The sequence below is a fragment of the Odocoileus virginianus genome, chromosome 32, assembly GCF_023699985.2.
Source record: "Odocoileus virginianus isolate 20LAN1187 ecotype Illinois chromosome 32, Ovbor_1.2, whole genome shotgun sequence".
NCBI lineage: Eukaryota > Metazoa > Chordata > Mammalia > Artiodactyla > Cervidae > Odocoileus > Odocoileus virginianus.
The window spans coordinates 28659007-28675720 of NC_069705.1; the positions used below are offsets into that span (position 1 = coordinate 28659007).

A 16714-nucleotide genomic window follows, 5' to 3' on the forward strand; every position below is an offset into this window, starting at 1 on the left:
ACACCAGTGTAGAGGGACAAACTTGCTTGCTTCCCAGACGGCCAAACTTCTAAATATTTTTTTTTTTAATCTCTTGTAGACCCTCCTCTACACAGCACGGCTATATATGCTGATGAGGAAGAATTCTCCAAGCACTGCGGGTCACATCTCCCCTCAATTCCTCAAGAAAAAGAAGCAGAGAGAAGGTGTGGGTGGATCGCAAGCAGTTATTTACTCATGGTTAATGGCGTTTCTGAGATGTTTTTTAAGAGAGATGCTTACAAGACCAAAGCTTTTTAAAGATCCTTCAAGCCATTTTATGTTTTTCCTCAAGAGAACTGGGACAGAAAAACTTAATTTTTCAGTAATTGATGTTACTTATAATAACTATAACTGACACCTGATTATCCTAGAAAACATGCCAGTGGAGGTTGTTTAGCTTTGGGATAAAACGAGGAGAGGAAAGGTTTTAAGAGTGTAGAAGTTCAGGTGATTTTACAAATTCTCTTACCCGTCACAAATGGGATGTTTTCTGGGGCAGGGTGGGAATAGGGGAGAGACGCTGATAATCCCAGAGGAAACCCAAAGTCTGTTGTAAATTTCAGCTGTGTTGTCCCTTGGGTGCATAGGTTTGAATTTTATAGATTTCTGTGGGGTGCTGGGTCAGGAAAATCTGCACAAATGACTCAACATAGACAACTTGAAGACCCACATGGTGAAGAACTCTTCAGTAGCTGTGGTATGAATTATAAACTATTCTCTAGTGCAAACCCTGACTTAAGGACCTCTGTTAGGTAATAAGTCAGTTCTAGTTACTGACTGTATTTTGAGAGTTAACAAAACTGCATTTTTATTTTTATTTATTTATTTTTTTTTCAAAACTGCATTTTTAAAACAAATACCCTACTTGGGCAGGAGCCTAGATGGGACGTCTGTCCGAGTTTCTCCATCTGGGGATGCATTGTGGTCCTTGGTTAGTCAGGAGACTGCAGGTTTTCTACCAGATGTTACTAGAAATCAGTAACGAAAGCCAAACATTTGGAAAACTACACATTTTGTTTTAAATAGTGGTGAATGTAATTTTTTCAGGAGAATTTTTGAATGGGTGAGACATTCACATGGTTTAAAAATACAGAAAGGTTAATAAGAGCTGTCATCTCCTCTCTGTCATCACAGCTCCTGCCCCCACTTCTTCCCTTCCCTACCACTGGTTTTATTCTCTTTTTTGGGGGGAGCTGTCCGGGTCTTGGTTGCTGCATGGGCGTTCCTGGTTGCGGTGAGCCGGGGCTGCTCTCTAGTTGCAGTGGGCAGGCTGCTCATCGCAGTGGCTCCTCTTGAGGAGGAGCACGCACTCCAGGGCGCTGGGGCTCGGTCGCTGCAGCTCCCAGCTCTGGAACTCGGCCCGATGGTTGTGGTGCACAGGCCTAGTTGTTCTGTGATATGTGGCATCTTCCCAGAACAGGGATCGAACCTGTATCCCCTGCATTTGCAGGCAGATTCTTATCCACTGCACCACCAGGAAAGGAACCCCCCCAGTCCCAGTATTTGTTTCTTATGTCTTTTCACAATTTCTTTGTGTTACCAAAAGAAGTATGTCGGTCCCGCTGCTTACTGTCAAAAGCCAATAAACAGGCCAGGTTGGTGGAAAGGAAAGTTTGCTTTATTTCAGATGCCAGCAACTGTGGGGGAAGAGGGGTGGATATCTGTCCAAAGGCTGACTCCCCCCATGCCTTCGTAAGCAGGAGGTGAGAACTTTCATAGACAGGGGGCAGGGGGTCGGACTACATGCAGAAACAGCACAGTCATCTCGAACAGTCATCTTCAGAATGGTCATCAGTGGTCTGACCAACATCATCTTGGTTGTTTTTGGTCCAGTTAACTTCAGTTTCAGGGTTTGTTTGTTGCCATTTCTTTGAGGCCAGTTGTGGCAGCTAGTGTCCTGGATACAGTCTGCTAGTGAACGTCTCCACCTGGGGTTTTAGTGTCTATAAGACAGCTGCAGGATATGGCTCAGAATATTACCTTACACCTCTTGGGAAAGAACTAAAGGTCCTTGGCTGTGCTTAATGCCCACATTATTATTAGTCTCCTTTGACTGTTTCCCTTTGCTTCCACATTTCTCACTTCTCTGATTAGACTTATTCTTTGACTAAAGTTTTCCACAGATGAAAGGCAGGCAGAGGACATGGCCAGGGGGCAAGGACCACAGGGTCCTGCTCCGCTTCAGTGCCCCCTTTTCTCTGATATTATCAGTCGTGAGGAGGGACAGGTGCAGAACAGGAAAGGCAATAAACTTCCGTAGTACCTGGACAAACATTTGAAAATTACTAGACATATTACAATGAGGATGATAATCAAAATACACGTTTGCACTGTTCTCTGTCTTAATGATTAAAGCCGATGTACAATGTCTGTTTAATAGGCCACAAACAGACTGTTTTATTTAGCCTGAAATTCAAACTTAATCCTATATAGGTCAGAATGACTTCCCTAAATCTCAGTAGGTGAGCACTTCTTCCATCACTTTCCCCTTTTAAGTTGCAACTCTTTCCGTAGAGAGTGTTGATAGTCAGTATATTTTTCCAACGTTGCCAGAGTGGTTCATTTGCCTGCTCTGGGTTCATCCATGTCCCTCAGTGCTAGGGCTCCTTTTTATTTATATACTTGACTAGTTGTCCATGTTGGGGGATAACTACTCAGATCCCATGTACAGGCTCTGGGTATGTTCATAGGGAAATGTGTTATAGTCCATACATTTTATCACCTGTACCCAGTTTTCACACAAACATTGTACATGTGCTTTAAGCCATAAAATTAAAGCAGTGCTATACATCATGAGTAGTTATATTCTGTGACAACTTTACTGGACAGTGTTTTCCATCCTGAATATTAGGGTCAAAAGTATGATTAGAAACAAAACAGTTGCTTTCCATTAGAAGTCTCTGTTATCAGAATTAGATCAATATTCCAGGAGAATTTTGTTTTTCCAACAAAGAGGAAAAAAAAAAACAAATTTTGTCTTGCATCAGTTTACTGTTAATAACAGAATTTATATACCTAATTAAATTTAGTCTAATCTTAATCCTGACAACATACAAAATTTTGTTCTCAAAGTTCCTTTTTTATAAACCTTTTATGATTTTTTGGGTCCAAACAAATTTGTCCTGTATTTCCTTTTCCAGAAACAGACAACTAAAGGATAGTATTATTTTTTTTAACAAAAATATTTCCATTTGTTTATACCTTTTCTTCACTAACAACTCATATCCTATTTGTTTTACACATAGAAATGTTATCATTTTTACATATCACAGTTTATAACCCTTGAAATCTTAAGAAAACCAAGTGATTGAAATGGTTCATCAGCATTTTCTGATTGGCAAACTTAAGAACATATTCTACAACCTCTAAAAACATACATTTTTTCACAGCATAGCTTATCTTCAGTGGTACCACATGCATGTTTAATAAACCAAAACATCTTTAGTTTCCCTCTTAGCCTTAAAAGAAGACAAAAGTAGGTAAATTTAGATTTGTTTGATTTGTAAGTGCTCATATTTTTTTAAGGCAAATTAAATAGAGCTCCTTTACAAATTAACCTCAGCTATATCATCCAAAGACAAAAACTGTCACATATTGAGACATACAAATGTCCAGACCAACAGAGATCTCAGTGTTTTATCTTTTCATATTTCGTGAATTAGGCATTGCAATTAAACTTAGCAGTTTATGGATAATAGTTAAAATAGCCAAATTTACATACTCAATCTTAAAAGGCGTTCCTCCTTTTTTTTCCTCTTAGCTTGAAGTTTTATAGTTAACCCAGGGCTGGAGTTCCAGGCAACGTGGACTGTGGTTGTATTTCAAGGACACGATAAGCCATAACTTCAGATTTTCTCCTAGGCACATTTTTGTTTTCTCAGGGTCTGAAAAAAAGTGTTTTATCAAGCTAGCTTTCCCTAACTGCATATGCAAAAAGAACTTAGTTTTTTGAATGTTGAGTTTTAAGCCAACTTTTTCACTCTCCTCTTTCACCTTCATCACAAGGCTCTTTAGTTCCTCTTCGCTTTCTGCCATTGCTGCTAAGTCACTTCAGTCATGTCCAACTCTGTGCAGCCCCATAGACGGCAGCCCTCCAGGCTCCCCCATACCTGGGATTCTCCAGGCAAGAACACTGGAGTGGGTTGCCATTTCCTTCTCCATTAGGGTGGTGTCATCTCCATATCTGTGGTTATTGTTGTTTCTCCCGGCAGTCTTGATTCCAGCTTGAACTTCATCCAGCCTGGCATTTCGCATGATGTACTCTGCATAGAAGTTAAATAAGCAAGGTGACAATATACAGCCTTGACGTACTCCTTTCCCAATTAGGAACCAGTCCGTTGTTCCATGTCTGGTTCTAACTTGCTTCTTGACCTAAATACAAGTTTCTCAGGAGGCAGATAAGGTGGTCTGGTATTCCCATCTCTTTCAGAATTTTCCACAGTTTGTTGTGATCCACACAGTCAAAGGCTTTAATGTAGTCAATGGAGGAGAAATAGATGTTTTTCTGGAATTCCCTTGCTTTTTCTATAATTCAACAGATGTTGGCAATTTGATCTCTGGTTCCTCTGCCTTTTCTAAATCCATCTTGTACATAGGGAATTTCTTGGTTCACGTTCTGTTGAAGCCTAGCTTGAAGGATTTTGAGCATTACCTTGCTAGCATGTAAAATGAGCACAATTGTGCAGTAGTTTGAACATTACCCTTCTTTGGGATTGGAGTGAAAAACTGACCTTTTCAAGTCCTGTGGCCACTACTGAGTTTTCCAAATTTGCTGGCATATTGAGTGCAGCACTTTCATAGCATCATCTTTTAGGATTTGAAGTAGCTCAGCTGAATTCCATCACCTCGTAGTGATGCTTCCTAAGGCCCACTTGAGTTAACAGTCCAGGATGTCTGGCTGTAGGTGAGTGATCACACCTTTGTGGTTATCTGGGTCATTAAGATCTTTTTTGTATAGTTCTTCTGTGTATTCTTGCCACCTCTTCTTAATATCTCTGCTTCTGTTAAGTCCACACTGTTTCTGTTCTTTATTGTGCCCATCTTTGCATGAAATGTTCCCTTGGTATTTCCGATTTTCTTGAAGAGATCTCAAGTCTTTGCCATTCTGTTGTTTTTCTCTCTTGCTTTGCATTGTTCACTAAAAAAGGCATTCTCATCTCTCCTTGCTATTCTTTGGAACTCTGCATTCGTCTTTCCCTTTCTCCTTTGTCTTTCACTTCTCTTCTCAGCTATTTGTAAGGCCTCCTCAGACAACCATTTTGCCTTTTTACATTTGTTTTTCTTGGGGACGGTTTTGATCACCACCTCCTGTACGATGTTACGAATGTCCGTCCATTGTTCTTCAGTCATTCTGTCTACCAGGTCTAATCCCTTGAATATATTTGTCACCTCCACTGTATAATCATAAGGGTTTTGATTTAGGTCATACCTGAGAGGCCAAGTGCTTTTCCCTACTTTCTTCAATTTAAGTCTGAATTTTGCAATAAGGAGTTCATGATCTGAGCCACAGTCAGCCCCCAGTCTTGTTTTTGCTGACTGTATAGGGCTTCTCCATCTTTGGCTACAAAGAATATAATCAGTCCGTTTTCAGTGTTGACCATCTGGTGATGTCCATGTGTGGTATTGTCTCTTGTTGAAAGACTGTGTTGCATTTTGAAGTTGGTGTTAAATGTCAGATGAAAAAAGTTAAAGGACTCTCATTAGAAATTTAGGGTTTTCATTCAAAGGATGAAAGAAGGTATTCCCTTTTCTGTCCCCTAAACATGGGCCCGTATCTGCGGATTAGGACCGGGGGTGCCCGTGTACCTGGGAGTGGTGGCAGGGAGGAAGGGGCACTTCTGACGGGACCACAAGGGCAGTTACGGGCTCTTACCTGCCTGCTCGAGCTCAAGTGATGCAGCCTGGGTGTGCGAAGGTGTGGGGGGTGACCGTAAGTCTGGGGAGGTGGCAGACCCACCCTTGACAAGTGGGAAATCTCATTAAACTCAGCTTGTTTTTGTGTCAGAGGAGCAGCTTTTAGAAGACACGTGTGAATAAAAATGAAATGTGTGCAAGATACTGATGGTTTGTTCTTTGGTACAGTTCAGACACTTCTGAAATTGAAGCAAGTGAAAACGAGTCTATAAAGATAAGTGCCAAAAAGGTATGCCTGTTCTCCCATCTTAATTTGTAAGATATTTCATATCCTATTTAGATTGGATGCAAGTAGAAGAAATGTTCTGTAAAGTATTTCATATACTGTTTGGATGCAAATAGAGACAATGTTCTGTAGCATTATTTTTCATAAAGAGTATATTATGTTTCAGAAGGTACTTTTTTAAAATAATAATGATAGAGTTTTGTATCTGAAGTGTTTTTCATCCAGAGATCTCAAATCTCTGTGTACCATGTCAGTTTTCATAGGGTCCATGTAACGTGTGTAGATGGTGGCTAAACACTCTATTGGGAGTGTTTGCTGGGAACCCTTTAATCCAAGTTTCCGGTCCTGTCCACTAGTGAGGTTGCCATCTTTCTATTATATTCAGTTTTGAAGTTTAGAGTTAAGAAATGTGGACCTTCTGGTTATCTACTAACAGGAATGATAAGCATTTGTATTTTCTAAACAATAAGGCTGTTTTCTTGATCTAGCCAAGAAGAAAACTCAAGCCTATAAGTGACGAATCTGAAAGCCCTGAAGAAAGTGATGTAAGGAGAAAAGTTAAACCCACAGAGAACATAAATACACGGCATGAAGCTGTTTCAGCTACAGCACTTCCAGAACTTTCAGAGAAACCAGCTGAAGCGGTCACTCCTCAGAAGACAGGACCCCAGAGTGCTGAGTCCTCTGCCGAGAAAGCAACGCTAGCCACAGAACGTCAGCTGGTAAGAGTGTCTGCCGTCCCCCTGGAGAGGAGAAGCTGAAAATGTCCAGTGGGGAGGGAAAGCATTTTCTTTTTCCTTCGCTTCTTTTGAAAGATAAGTTTTTTTAAATTTTTCTTATTATAAAAATATATTTACTTTAGAAAATTTAGAAGGTGTAGAAAGGAAGATAAAATCCTTTAATTCCATCACCCCAGAATAAAATAACCGCTGCATTTTTTGATCTACACGCTTCAGTCTTTCATTGAGCTTTTCTTATCCTACGTGAAGATTTCAGGCTTCTGGACTCCAGATGTACCAAAATTTCTTTGTTAAGCCAAGTTGTGGTAATTTATTATAGTGGTCATAGGAAATAAAACACCACCCAATAACTTTAACTTTTTAGTATCATGCCTTGGGTTCTAGAACTTCCTTTATTTTTTTTCCTTCATAGTTTGTTTCTTGATTGAGATTCCTTATCTGCTTAATCATTAAGTCCATCATTTCCTTCTTGGGACATATTAATATTTATGAGAGTGGCTTTGAGGTCTCTGCTTTCTAAGTCTGGTACAGTCAGCCCTCTGTATCTGCAGGCTCCACATTCATAGATTCAACCAACTACTTGATAGGAAATATTCGGGGACAAAAATTACATAAAGTTCCCCAAAAGCAAAAGTTGAATTTGCCACGCAGCAGCAACTATTTTCACAGTACTTGTATGTATTTCTTAGCAGTCATAGTATTTACATAGTATGTTAGGTATTACAGGTCATCTAGAGGTGATTTAAATACAATGGGAAGAAGCAGACTGTGTGCACGTGCTACCATGTTATACAAGGCTTGAACATCAGCGGATCTGGGGGTCCCTGGGCCATCCTGGACCCACCTTCCTTGGATATTAAGGGGTGACTGTACCTGGACTATGGTGGGTCAGCTTCTTTTGAGTACTTCTTTTCTATCTTGACTACAGGTCACATTTTTTGTGTAACATTTTTAATCTAGTAGTTTTAAATTGTGTGTTACACATTGTTGTTGATAGGTGGTTGAGATTTTGAGTTGTGTTTTCTTCTGAACGTTGACTTTCATTCTAATAGGTAGCTTGATTATTGGCTGATCACCTTGAACTTCTGTGGGTGTGATTTATCCTTTGTTGGGGTCAGTGTGTGGAAAGCCTGAGTGGGTCTCCCAAGCCTCTCTAAGTCAGTGGGACTCAACCTCTGTATTAATAGTCTTCAGTTGCTGCAAAACAGAATACCACAGACTTTGTGACGTCAAACAACGCATGTTTATGCCTCACACAGTTCCTGTAGGTCAGAAGTCCAGGCTCACCTTAGCTGGTGAGGGTCCGGGTCTCACAGGCTGGAGTCGAGGTGCCAGCCAGGACGAAACTCTCACCTGAGACTTGGGGTCCTCATCTGGGATCACGCAAGCTGTTGGTAGAATTCTGATCCTTGCCATTGCAGGCCTGAGGTTCTTGTTTCCTCTTGGTTGAAGCCGGGAGTCACACTCGGCAACCAGAGGCTGCCCTAGGTCCTCGTCACAGGGCCCTCTCACGACGCGGCAGCTGGCGATGTCTTCAGAGCCAGCCAGAGCCTGTCCATCTGCAGTGGTGGCCTCCTACGTGATGTGACTCATCAAGGGGGTGACCATCCCACCAGAGTCACAGGAGCGGGGGATTGTAGGGTGCTTACCACACCCCCGGTCTCTGTTGAATCTGGTCAGAGACTGGCTTTAGGCTTAGTTAGGGTGGATCTAGGGCAGCCCTAACTCTCGAGCAGTGTTTCTTAAGCCTTTCTCATTGTTATCCTCCCTAAGAAGCCTTTTTAGACATTTTTCCTCCTAACCATTCCCCCAACTGAATTTTAACATCATAAGCACACCGTGTATCTATTCATATACCAGGCACTCTGGAGGGTCATAAACTGTTGTACTGTAATCTCTAAGGCTGTCTGGCCCCCGCCCCGGGGACAGGTGGAGATGGCACGATCTCAGCACATTCTTACCCTCGAGCTGGGCTCTTCCCCCTGCTCAGCTGGACCAGTAGCTCTTAACTAGTCAGTGAGGCCTGTACGTTTTCTCCATCTGATTTCCCCCGGTATTCCTTGTCCTTTATCACCTGTTACGTCCTTGATCCCACGATAGCACATGCAGCGCCCCTTTGTAGCCTCTGCGAGCCTGGACTAGGCGGCAGGGCCCGTCCTGTCCTCTTCCAACAGCCTGCTGTGGGGGCTCCGGCCGCTGTGCCCTGCGTTCTGCCTCTGCAGCGGGGCCGGACGCTGCGCTCTGGGCACGCAGCTGCTGTGCTGCCCTCTGAAGGAAGGTGGCCCGGGCCCGGGGGGCCGCAGCAGCTGTAGGTTTGCGTTCTGAGCATCTCAGACCTGTCCTGCCTGTTGTCCGATGCCACCCCCCTCCCTGCTTTATGGTTGTGCATGGCAATAGAGCTAGTTCAGAAGCTGTCACTTCCTCATAGCTTGGAGCAGAAATTGAGCTGATTCCACATATTATCATCCTAAATAATAAAAGCTTAATTACCTCCAAGGCACCCACTGTCATAAGCCAGCTGAAAGTTTTAACTACTTTTTATTTTGAGGTAGTTTAATTTGCTCAGTATTTCCTTATATTAAGTTAGATAATTTATATGATTAATATATTAACTTGTATAATTTATATGATTAATATATTAACTTGTAACAAAATGAGGACGTGAAAGTCATGCAGTGGTGTCTGACTCTTTGAGACCCCCATGGACTGTAGCCCACCAGACTCCTCTGTCCAAGGGATTTTCCAGGCAAGAGTGGGTTGCTGTTTCCCTCTCCAGGGTATCTTCCCGACACAGGGATCGAATTGTAGCAAAAGTATTGACAGTGTCTGATAATGCTGTCTTAATTCTTGTTTTAAGAGAACCTTCTCTTACATGAAAATTTTTGCAGTGATTTTTTTTTTTTTTCTAGAAAACTCAGAAGAATAAGATGTTTCCTGGCAAAAGGAAGAAACCAAGAAGTGACGCCACAGACTCAGGTATAGATAGTGTTTTATATGTAGTCAGTCATTCAAGAAGTTCTTTTTTAAAAATGTATTTTTTAATTTGATAAAGTAGTACATTTAAGTATATAAAATTTCCACTTTAAAAAGTTAAAAAATATGACTTTGGAGTAACTGAGTTTTCCCAGCAATCTATCATGAAAATTTTCAATATACAACAAAGGATAAAGAATTTAACAATATATATTCATATACCTACTACCTAGATTTTACCATCAGAATTTATTTCTACTTGCTCTAGCACCTACTCATTAATCTATTTTAATTTTTCATCACGTTATACACTCTTTTCAGACATCATACTGTGTACTCTTAGAAGCCTTCTTTCATTCAAGGTAGCTTTGAGAGTCATGCATATTATTCTGCATCATTTTTATTGGCACAAAGTTTATTGGAAAATGGGAGGAAAATAAAGCATTTTCTCTCCAGTTTTTTAAAAGATAAGTTTTATAGTTTTCTTATTATAAAAATGTTTATTTTAGAAAATTTCAAAGGTATAAGAAAGGATGATAACATCACCTACAATTCCACCACCCCCAAAGTAACTGTCGTGTTTTTTGGTCTATACTCTTCAGTCCTTTTACTGAGCTTTTCTCACCCTAAGTGGGCTCATATCCTTGTCATTCAGTATTCTACATACCATTTTAATGAATATGTAATATTTCATTCACAAATGTGCATAGTTTAGTTAATCTCTTATATCAGCTGTCTGAATCAATACACGCAGTAACCTTCATGTGTCCTAGTAGTGATCCATCAGGTAGATTAAAACTAACAGAACACGGTTAACAAAGATATCCATCTCCAGTAGCGTTCAGTAACAGCCAGCTGTTAAGGCACGGCAAGGCAACTAAGGGACTGCTCTGCTTTTGCTGCTTCAGAAGTGGGCCAGCCAAGGAGCAGCGCTAGAGGGCGCCCTACAGACAGGGTTTGAGCCTGTCTTCCCCGATGTGTTTCTGCAAAACCTGGTGCTGTGTTTAGCAATTTGGTGGAGTACTGTAGGCTTTCAGGTCCCTGGACCTAGAGCTAAATGGCTGATAATCAGTATATTAAATTAACCTGTCCTGATGTTCTAGATACTTCCGACTGTGCACCTATTTGGTGTTTAAAAGAAAAGAAAGCCAGTGACATCATGGAATTAGATGTGTTTTTGTCTGCATTCGAGAACATTCTCCTAGAGTATGAGTGAGTCTTTTGATGTTGTCATTTATGTACCTAATAAATTTCCCTTGAAATAGCACTTCTGCTCACCCCACAGCTTGATATGTAGAATTTTCATTATCATTTTTACATACTTTTAAATTTCTATTACACTTTTTTCTTTAAGTCTCTGATTTAGTATTATGTTTTTATATGTCCATGTATGTGACTTTTAAATTTCTATTTATTAATCTTCTGTCTTAAATAGTTATAGTCCAATTTCATGGACTCGTAATACCTATTTTTAAAATACTGAGGCTTCCTTTATGGCCTAGCATATAATCTCTTGGGAAGCTCTAATTATTGGATCTGTGTAGAATCAATATTACTCAGTTTTTCCTGGTATTTCTATCAATTTATGCTATCTCTGTAGAGGTTATTTTACTAGGATATCATGTTTAAAATACTCTTTTAGATTGAACATTTTATCTTTATGGAGTGACTCTTTTCATTCCTAAAAATGCTTTTTTTGGTTTTAAAATCCTTTGTCTCATATGTCACTATTTCTTTAACTAGTATTTGCCAAATTTTACGTTCTTTGAACTTTTACTTCCTACCTTTGTCTCACATTAAGCTGTTATTTATTATAAACTCCTTTTTAAATCCAGTGTCCATCTTTGAATTTCATTTTAGTCAATTACACTTAATTATCCCTATCTTTAGAAGAATGTATTGATCCTGTTTAAATGTATAACTCCCCACCAGTAAGATTAGAACTCTTGCAAGCTGTGATGTCTTGGTCTTCTCTCCCTGCCCCCACCCCAAAGCACATCATGTTTATAATACCTGGAAACTGTTTAATTCTGGGAAGAGGGCGATCAGAGTTGGTATGAAATGGCCTCTGTTACCTGTTTCAACTCAGGATCTAGACTTGAACTTGCCAGAGCCAGTAGAGAACTCCAACTTCTTAGTGGTTCCTGGAGTCGCCCTCACAGGGCTTTTGGGGCTGTGTGTTTGTTGGTTTCCCTGTGGAGGAATGAGGTCTGGGGTCTCTTATTCCACCATCTTCTGATGTCACTAGAAATACTTTTAACATCCTTTTTTTTTTTCCTTTTTTTTTTTCTTTTTTTTTTTTTTTGATTTAAAGTTTTACAAAAACTGTATTCAAAAGTGCAGGCCATCTCTCCTGCTTAGCGTCTTGAAGAATTAGACCATGGGCCTGGTCCCCTTCTCCTGGGCGACTTTTCCTCATGTATTTCCCCCAAGAAAAAAATAGCTATGTGACAAGCTGTCACTCACACAAGAGGTTTATTTTCAATTCAGACTTTAAATTCTAGTGTCGTTCTGTGACGAGGCAGAGGAGGGGGGTAGCTTCCCCCTGGCAGGGTGTGGGTCACCATGGGTCTGCATCCAGCTGTGAGGGAGGGAGACTGGGCTCTTCTGTCCCTGACGACAGGGACCCAAACCAGTTTCTTTGTTTGGGTCAGCTTTATAGTTTTTGCAGAACTATGCTGGCTTCTGGCTACTTACTTATCGGTTAGTCCAAACATGTGACCCAGCCCCTTCTCCAGTTGTAGCAGGGAGGGAGGAAGGGCTGAAGTCTGCTGGTCCCTGGGTCAGGCGGCAGGGAAGACTGGGATTGCCTGGGAGCATCACTTTCCATATGGTTTAGTGTCACCTGTGGGTGTGACCAGTGTCGGGAAGTGCTGGCCACATGTGTGAGGACTTAGGAGAGAGAGTTCCAGTTGTTTTTCTTGAGAGGCTTCCAGTATTTTTTTAAATCTGAGAAAGGGCTGCAAGCTGACCATGCCATCTTATTCAGATTGGCACATACCAAACTGTGTGTGTCCATGGGAATGCTAAACAAATGAAACACACCTTTCCAGATCCTTCAGAGAATACCTAAGTTTGACTTTTTTTTAAATTCTGCTACAGACAAAAAATGGACTCTCGAGTTTGTAAGGCAGCCATCAATAAATTTCATTCTGATTTGAAAGAAGAACTCATCAAAATGGTAAGTTCAGTGACATAAATTGGTTGGTCTAATTTTTTTTTTTTTTTAACTAATCCTTAACAGCTCATTGTTGTCTTGGTAAAGCTTGCATTTGCTGCCAGTGTGGTAAAGAGCTCCTTAGAAACTGAATATATGTTGTAAACTGATAAACACTTGACTTTGGAAAATACATGCAAATATTTATTTTTTGTTTTGTGTAGCTTCAAGACATCCAGATGTTGAAGACTCTGAAAAGGAAGAATGCTAAGGTAAATCACTCACGTAACTAAAAACAGTGTCCTGTAGAACGTGCATATATGTAGCAAGTAAAGACCTGACTCTGGGTTTTGTGACCTACAGAGTTTGTGTTAAGGCCTTTTATCTTTTTAGTCAGGCTTTTGTTTGGTCGATCTGGTGACCATTCAGGTGAGTACTGATCAAGTCAATAATGTTGTTGAGACGTAGGCTAAGGAATGGGGCTCCCAGTTGCCCTGAAAATGGCTCTCAAGCCCAAAATGACCATTTACATGGTTGAGTATTATGTATTATGTGTTTATCACTACTGTATGTCAGAAGTCTTTCAGACTGAAGAACTGTCTTGTGTCTCAGGAGAAACGGCAGACTAGGAAGAATACTGGGTTAAGGGTCAGGGGATCTCCTTGTCACGGTGCTGCTGCCTCAATGTCCTGTTGCCAGGAGGTCTGCAAGGAAACACAAGGCCCTTCCAGCCCATCTGTTTACAGTTGGGCCAAAAAGCATCCCTTGTTCTAGCTCTAAAGTTGCATGAATCCACGTGTGGAAGCACAGCCCCCCTCTACATTTGTAACAGAAATGGGTTTGAAATGGATGGTTTTCCTTCTGGTGAAAAACAACAGCCTTTGTTGTTTTTCAGTTTTAATCTCTTGTTGGTCATTCCTGCATCTCTCATGGGCAAGCAGGAGTAGTCTGAATGTCCAGCAGTGGAATATGAGGTAGTCGCAAAAAGTGATAGTTGAGATGATGCACTGAATTCTGTCGAAATGTTCTCTGTAAAATACAAATTGTGTCATGGCACGCCTGTGCTTCAGTATTTTCCTGGTGTACCTAGAGAGCATCACAGTGCCGTACTTGATAGCTCACAGGGTAGTAAAATATGGCCCTCCTCTTCAGGGCTGTCCGCAAGTGGATCCCCCTGGACTTCAGTTCCCTCTTCTTTCCCGTCTTAGCACACGTCACAAGCTGTGATTACACCTTGTTTGTATGTCATGTCTGTCTGCCCTGTGTGACCAACGTTGGTAAGAATGGGGTTTGCCGTGTTTCCCACTGTGCTCCAATACCTGGCACAGTGTATAAGGCAGTGCTGAAATATTTACAAAATGTAACAAATTTTTGTTATTAGATGATCTCCGATATCGAAAAGAAAAGGCAGCATTTGATTGAAGCCCAGGATGAATTGCTTCGGTAAGATAATATCAAAATCCTCTTTGAGAACTTAGAACAAGATTTAATCACAGCGTTTCATGTGAGGCTTTGTTGTAAAACTTGCTGCTGTGTTGCATTTAAACACCAGGTCTTCTCTGAGCTTGGAAGCTTAGTCAAGGGAGGTTATGCCACTGAGTTGAGAAACTTTTCGCAAATCAGCCCTCATCTATCCACCACTAGATCTCTCAGCTCCCACCTGAGAGGTGTTCTGATTGGACACTTAATGCATAGACTTGAGAACTGGGTGGCCTGGGTTTTAGTCCAGGCTCTACCACTTTCTGGCTGTGCAACCTTGGGCAGGTACTTAACCTCTCAGTTCCCTCATTTGCAAATGAGCATAACAGTAACTATACCTCACAGGGTGTTGAGAGACCCAAGTGAATAAATACACAGAAAGTGCCACACGGTGACTGGCATAGCACACAGTTAAGTGTCGTGTGAGGCGTTACCAGTTTGCATGAGTGTCGTTGAGACGTATTGCTTGGTATGACATGCGTGAGCCCGGGTGTCAGGCCAGAATTTCCGGGTCTGTCTCCCCGTGTGTTCAGGAAGATGGGAGCGCAGGCCATCCGCTGGGTTTGCGGCGGTCTTCCTTACAGACAGGACGGCCGGGTGAGCCGGGGGGCTAAGCAGCAGCAGAATAAGCAGTGTCAGATACGCTCTCTGCCCTTCAGGAGCCTTAAAATAGCTTGGAAAGTGGTCTTAGAAGATAACCTGTAAGTGAGTACTAAGTTTGAAAGAAGAGACCTGCCCCAGAAGTCTAGAAGAGGGAGAAATGGGTTGTCTAGGCCTTTGGTTTCCAGAGCCAGCCTCTGGACAGGTGCTGCTGGCCGGCACTGCAACCTTCATGGGCCCAGGCCAAAGTCAGAAAAGTAAAGATCATGATGGGAAGTTTTTTCAGGTGTCAGCTGTGTGTCGCTGGGCGCTGTCCTAAGTGCTTTATTATACCAACTCATTAACCATCACCATAACCCTGGGAGGCAGGTTGTTTGGCCACAAGACAACTATATAAGACTCGGATCTGTCTCACAGAGCTTTTGATCCTTTTTCTAGACAGAATTGTAGAAGTTGAGAAGTATAGTATTTTGAAAAGGCATAGAAAGAAACAAAATATGTATCATTTTACATGTGGAAAACCTAAGGCACAGGGTGGTAATGTTCTGACAGCCCCCTACCCAGGAACCAGGGGAGCCAGGACCCAGTGTCTGCCCACTGGCTCCTGACCCAGCCCTCCTGCCCACGACCCTGCTGGCTCAGGGGTTTCCCAGAACATGGCACTGGTTCAGTGTACAGAGCTGTTACAGGGACTTCTATAAAATGATATTAGACCAGGTTTTTAAAATACATCTTTGTGAGAATAAAAGATGGTAACCATTCCCCATTCTTTTATAAATTGGTCCACAAAATCCAAATTATCCTTTTTATTTTATATGTTTAGAGACTCATAAGCTACTGAGACAGAAAGCAGGTTGCCCAAGGTCGCACATCTCACCCAGGCAGAGATGGTTTCTCCGCTGCTTTTATTAGACTTGGACACAGTTTCAGTGAGGCAGGGGGCAGAGGAAAGGCTTTCTGTCCATGCTCTGACTGCTAAACTGCAATGTCAGTCTACATCCGTCTGGGGCCCTAAAATCTTGATACCCAAGTATATGTTTTAATTCAGTAGTTCCTAAGACTCTTAAAATGACTTAATAAACTTTAAGATACATAAGGCGTGTTTTTATTTGGGCCTCACTGCTAAGTACTTTTTAGGCATCATATTTCAGAGTTTTTGCTACATTTAAATTGATTGCAGAATCACTCACATTGATCATTTCAAAGCGAATGACATTTTAAGCCACCTAGCCCACCTCGCCTGTTTACTTCACTCAGAATCCTTGCATGCTGCACCTCATATTATACCTTAGGCTGTAGTTCCACTTTGTCATATCTTTTTGGGAAAAATATCTTTTTGTTTTAGGGTAGAACCAGAGCTGAAACAACTACAAATAAAGTATGAGGAACTTCAGGAGAGAAAAGCTTCCCTTAGGAAGGCAGCATATTTCCTGTCCAATCTCAAACAGCTTCATCAAGATTACTCAGATGTTCAAGAGGAAGAACCAAGTGTAAAGGAAACAGTAAGTTCAGTTTTTAATTTTCACTCTGCTTCAGAAGACACAGGGCAGTCTGTTAGAGAACCAGAGCTTCGAGGAGAGAACAATGGAGATGTCAGGTCTACCC

General features: G+C 41.5%; 1 protein-coding gene across 3 annotated transcripts in view; it reads left to right on the plus strand.

Annotated features, from left to right (window-relative positions):
* The window catches only part of CENPU (centromere protein U), a 44904-nt gene that overhangs the window by 24741 nt on the left and 3449 nt on the right, over nt 1–16714 (plus strand). For all 3 annotated transcript variants that reach the window (XM_070460083.1, XM_070460084.1, XM_070460085.1), the window contains 9 exons: nt 80–185; nt 6103–6163; nt 6649–6882; nt 9810–9876; nt 10977–11085; nt 12976–13054; nt 13255–13302; nt 14412–14473; nt 16455–16611. In XM_070460083.1, the coding sequence (XP_070316184.1) occupies nt 80–185; nt 6103–6163; nt 6649–6882; nt 9810–9876; nt 10977–11085; nt 12976–13054; nt 13255–13302; nt 14412–14473; nt 16455–16611 (923 nt within the window). The remainder of the gene's footprint in view (nt 1–79; nt 186–6102; nt 6164–6648; nt 6883–9809; nt 9877–10976; nt 11086–12975; nt 13055–13254; nt 13303–14411; nt 14474–16454; nt 16612–16714) is intronic.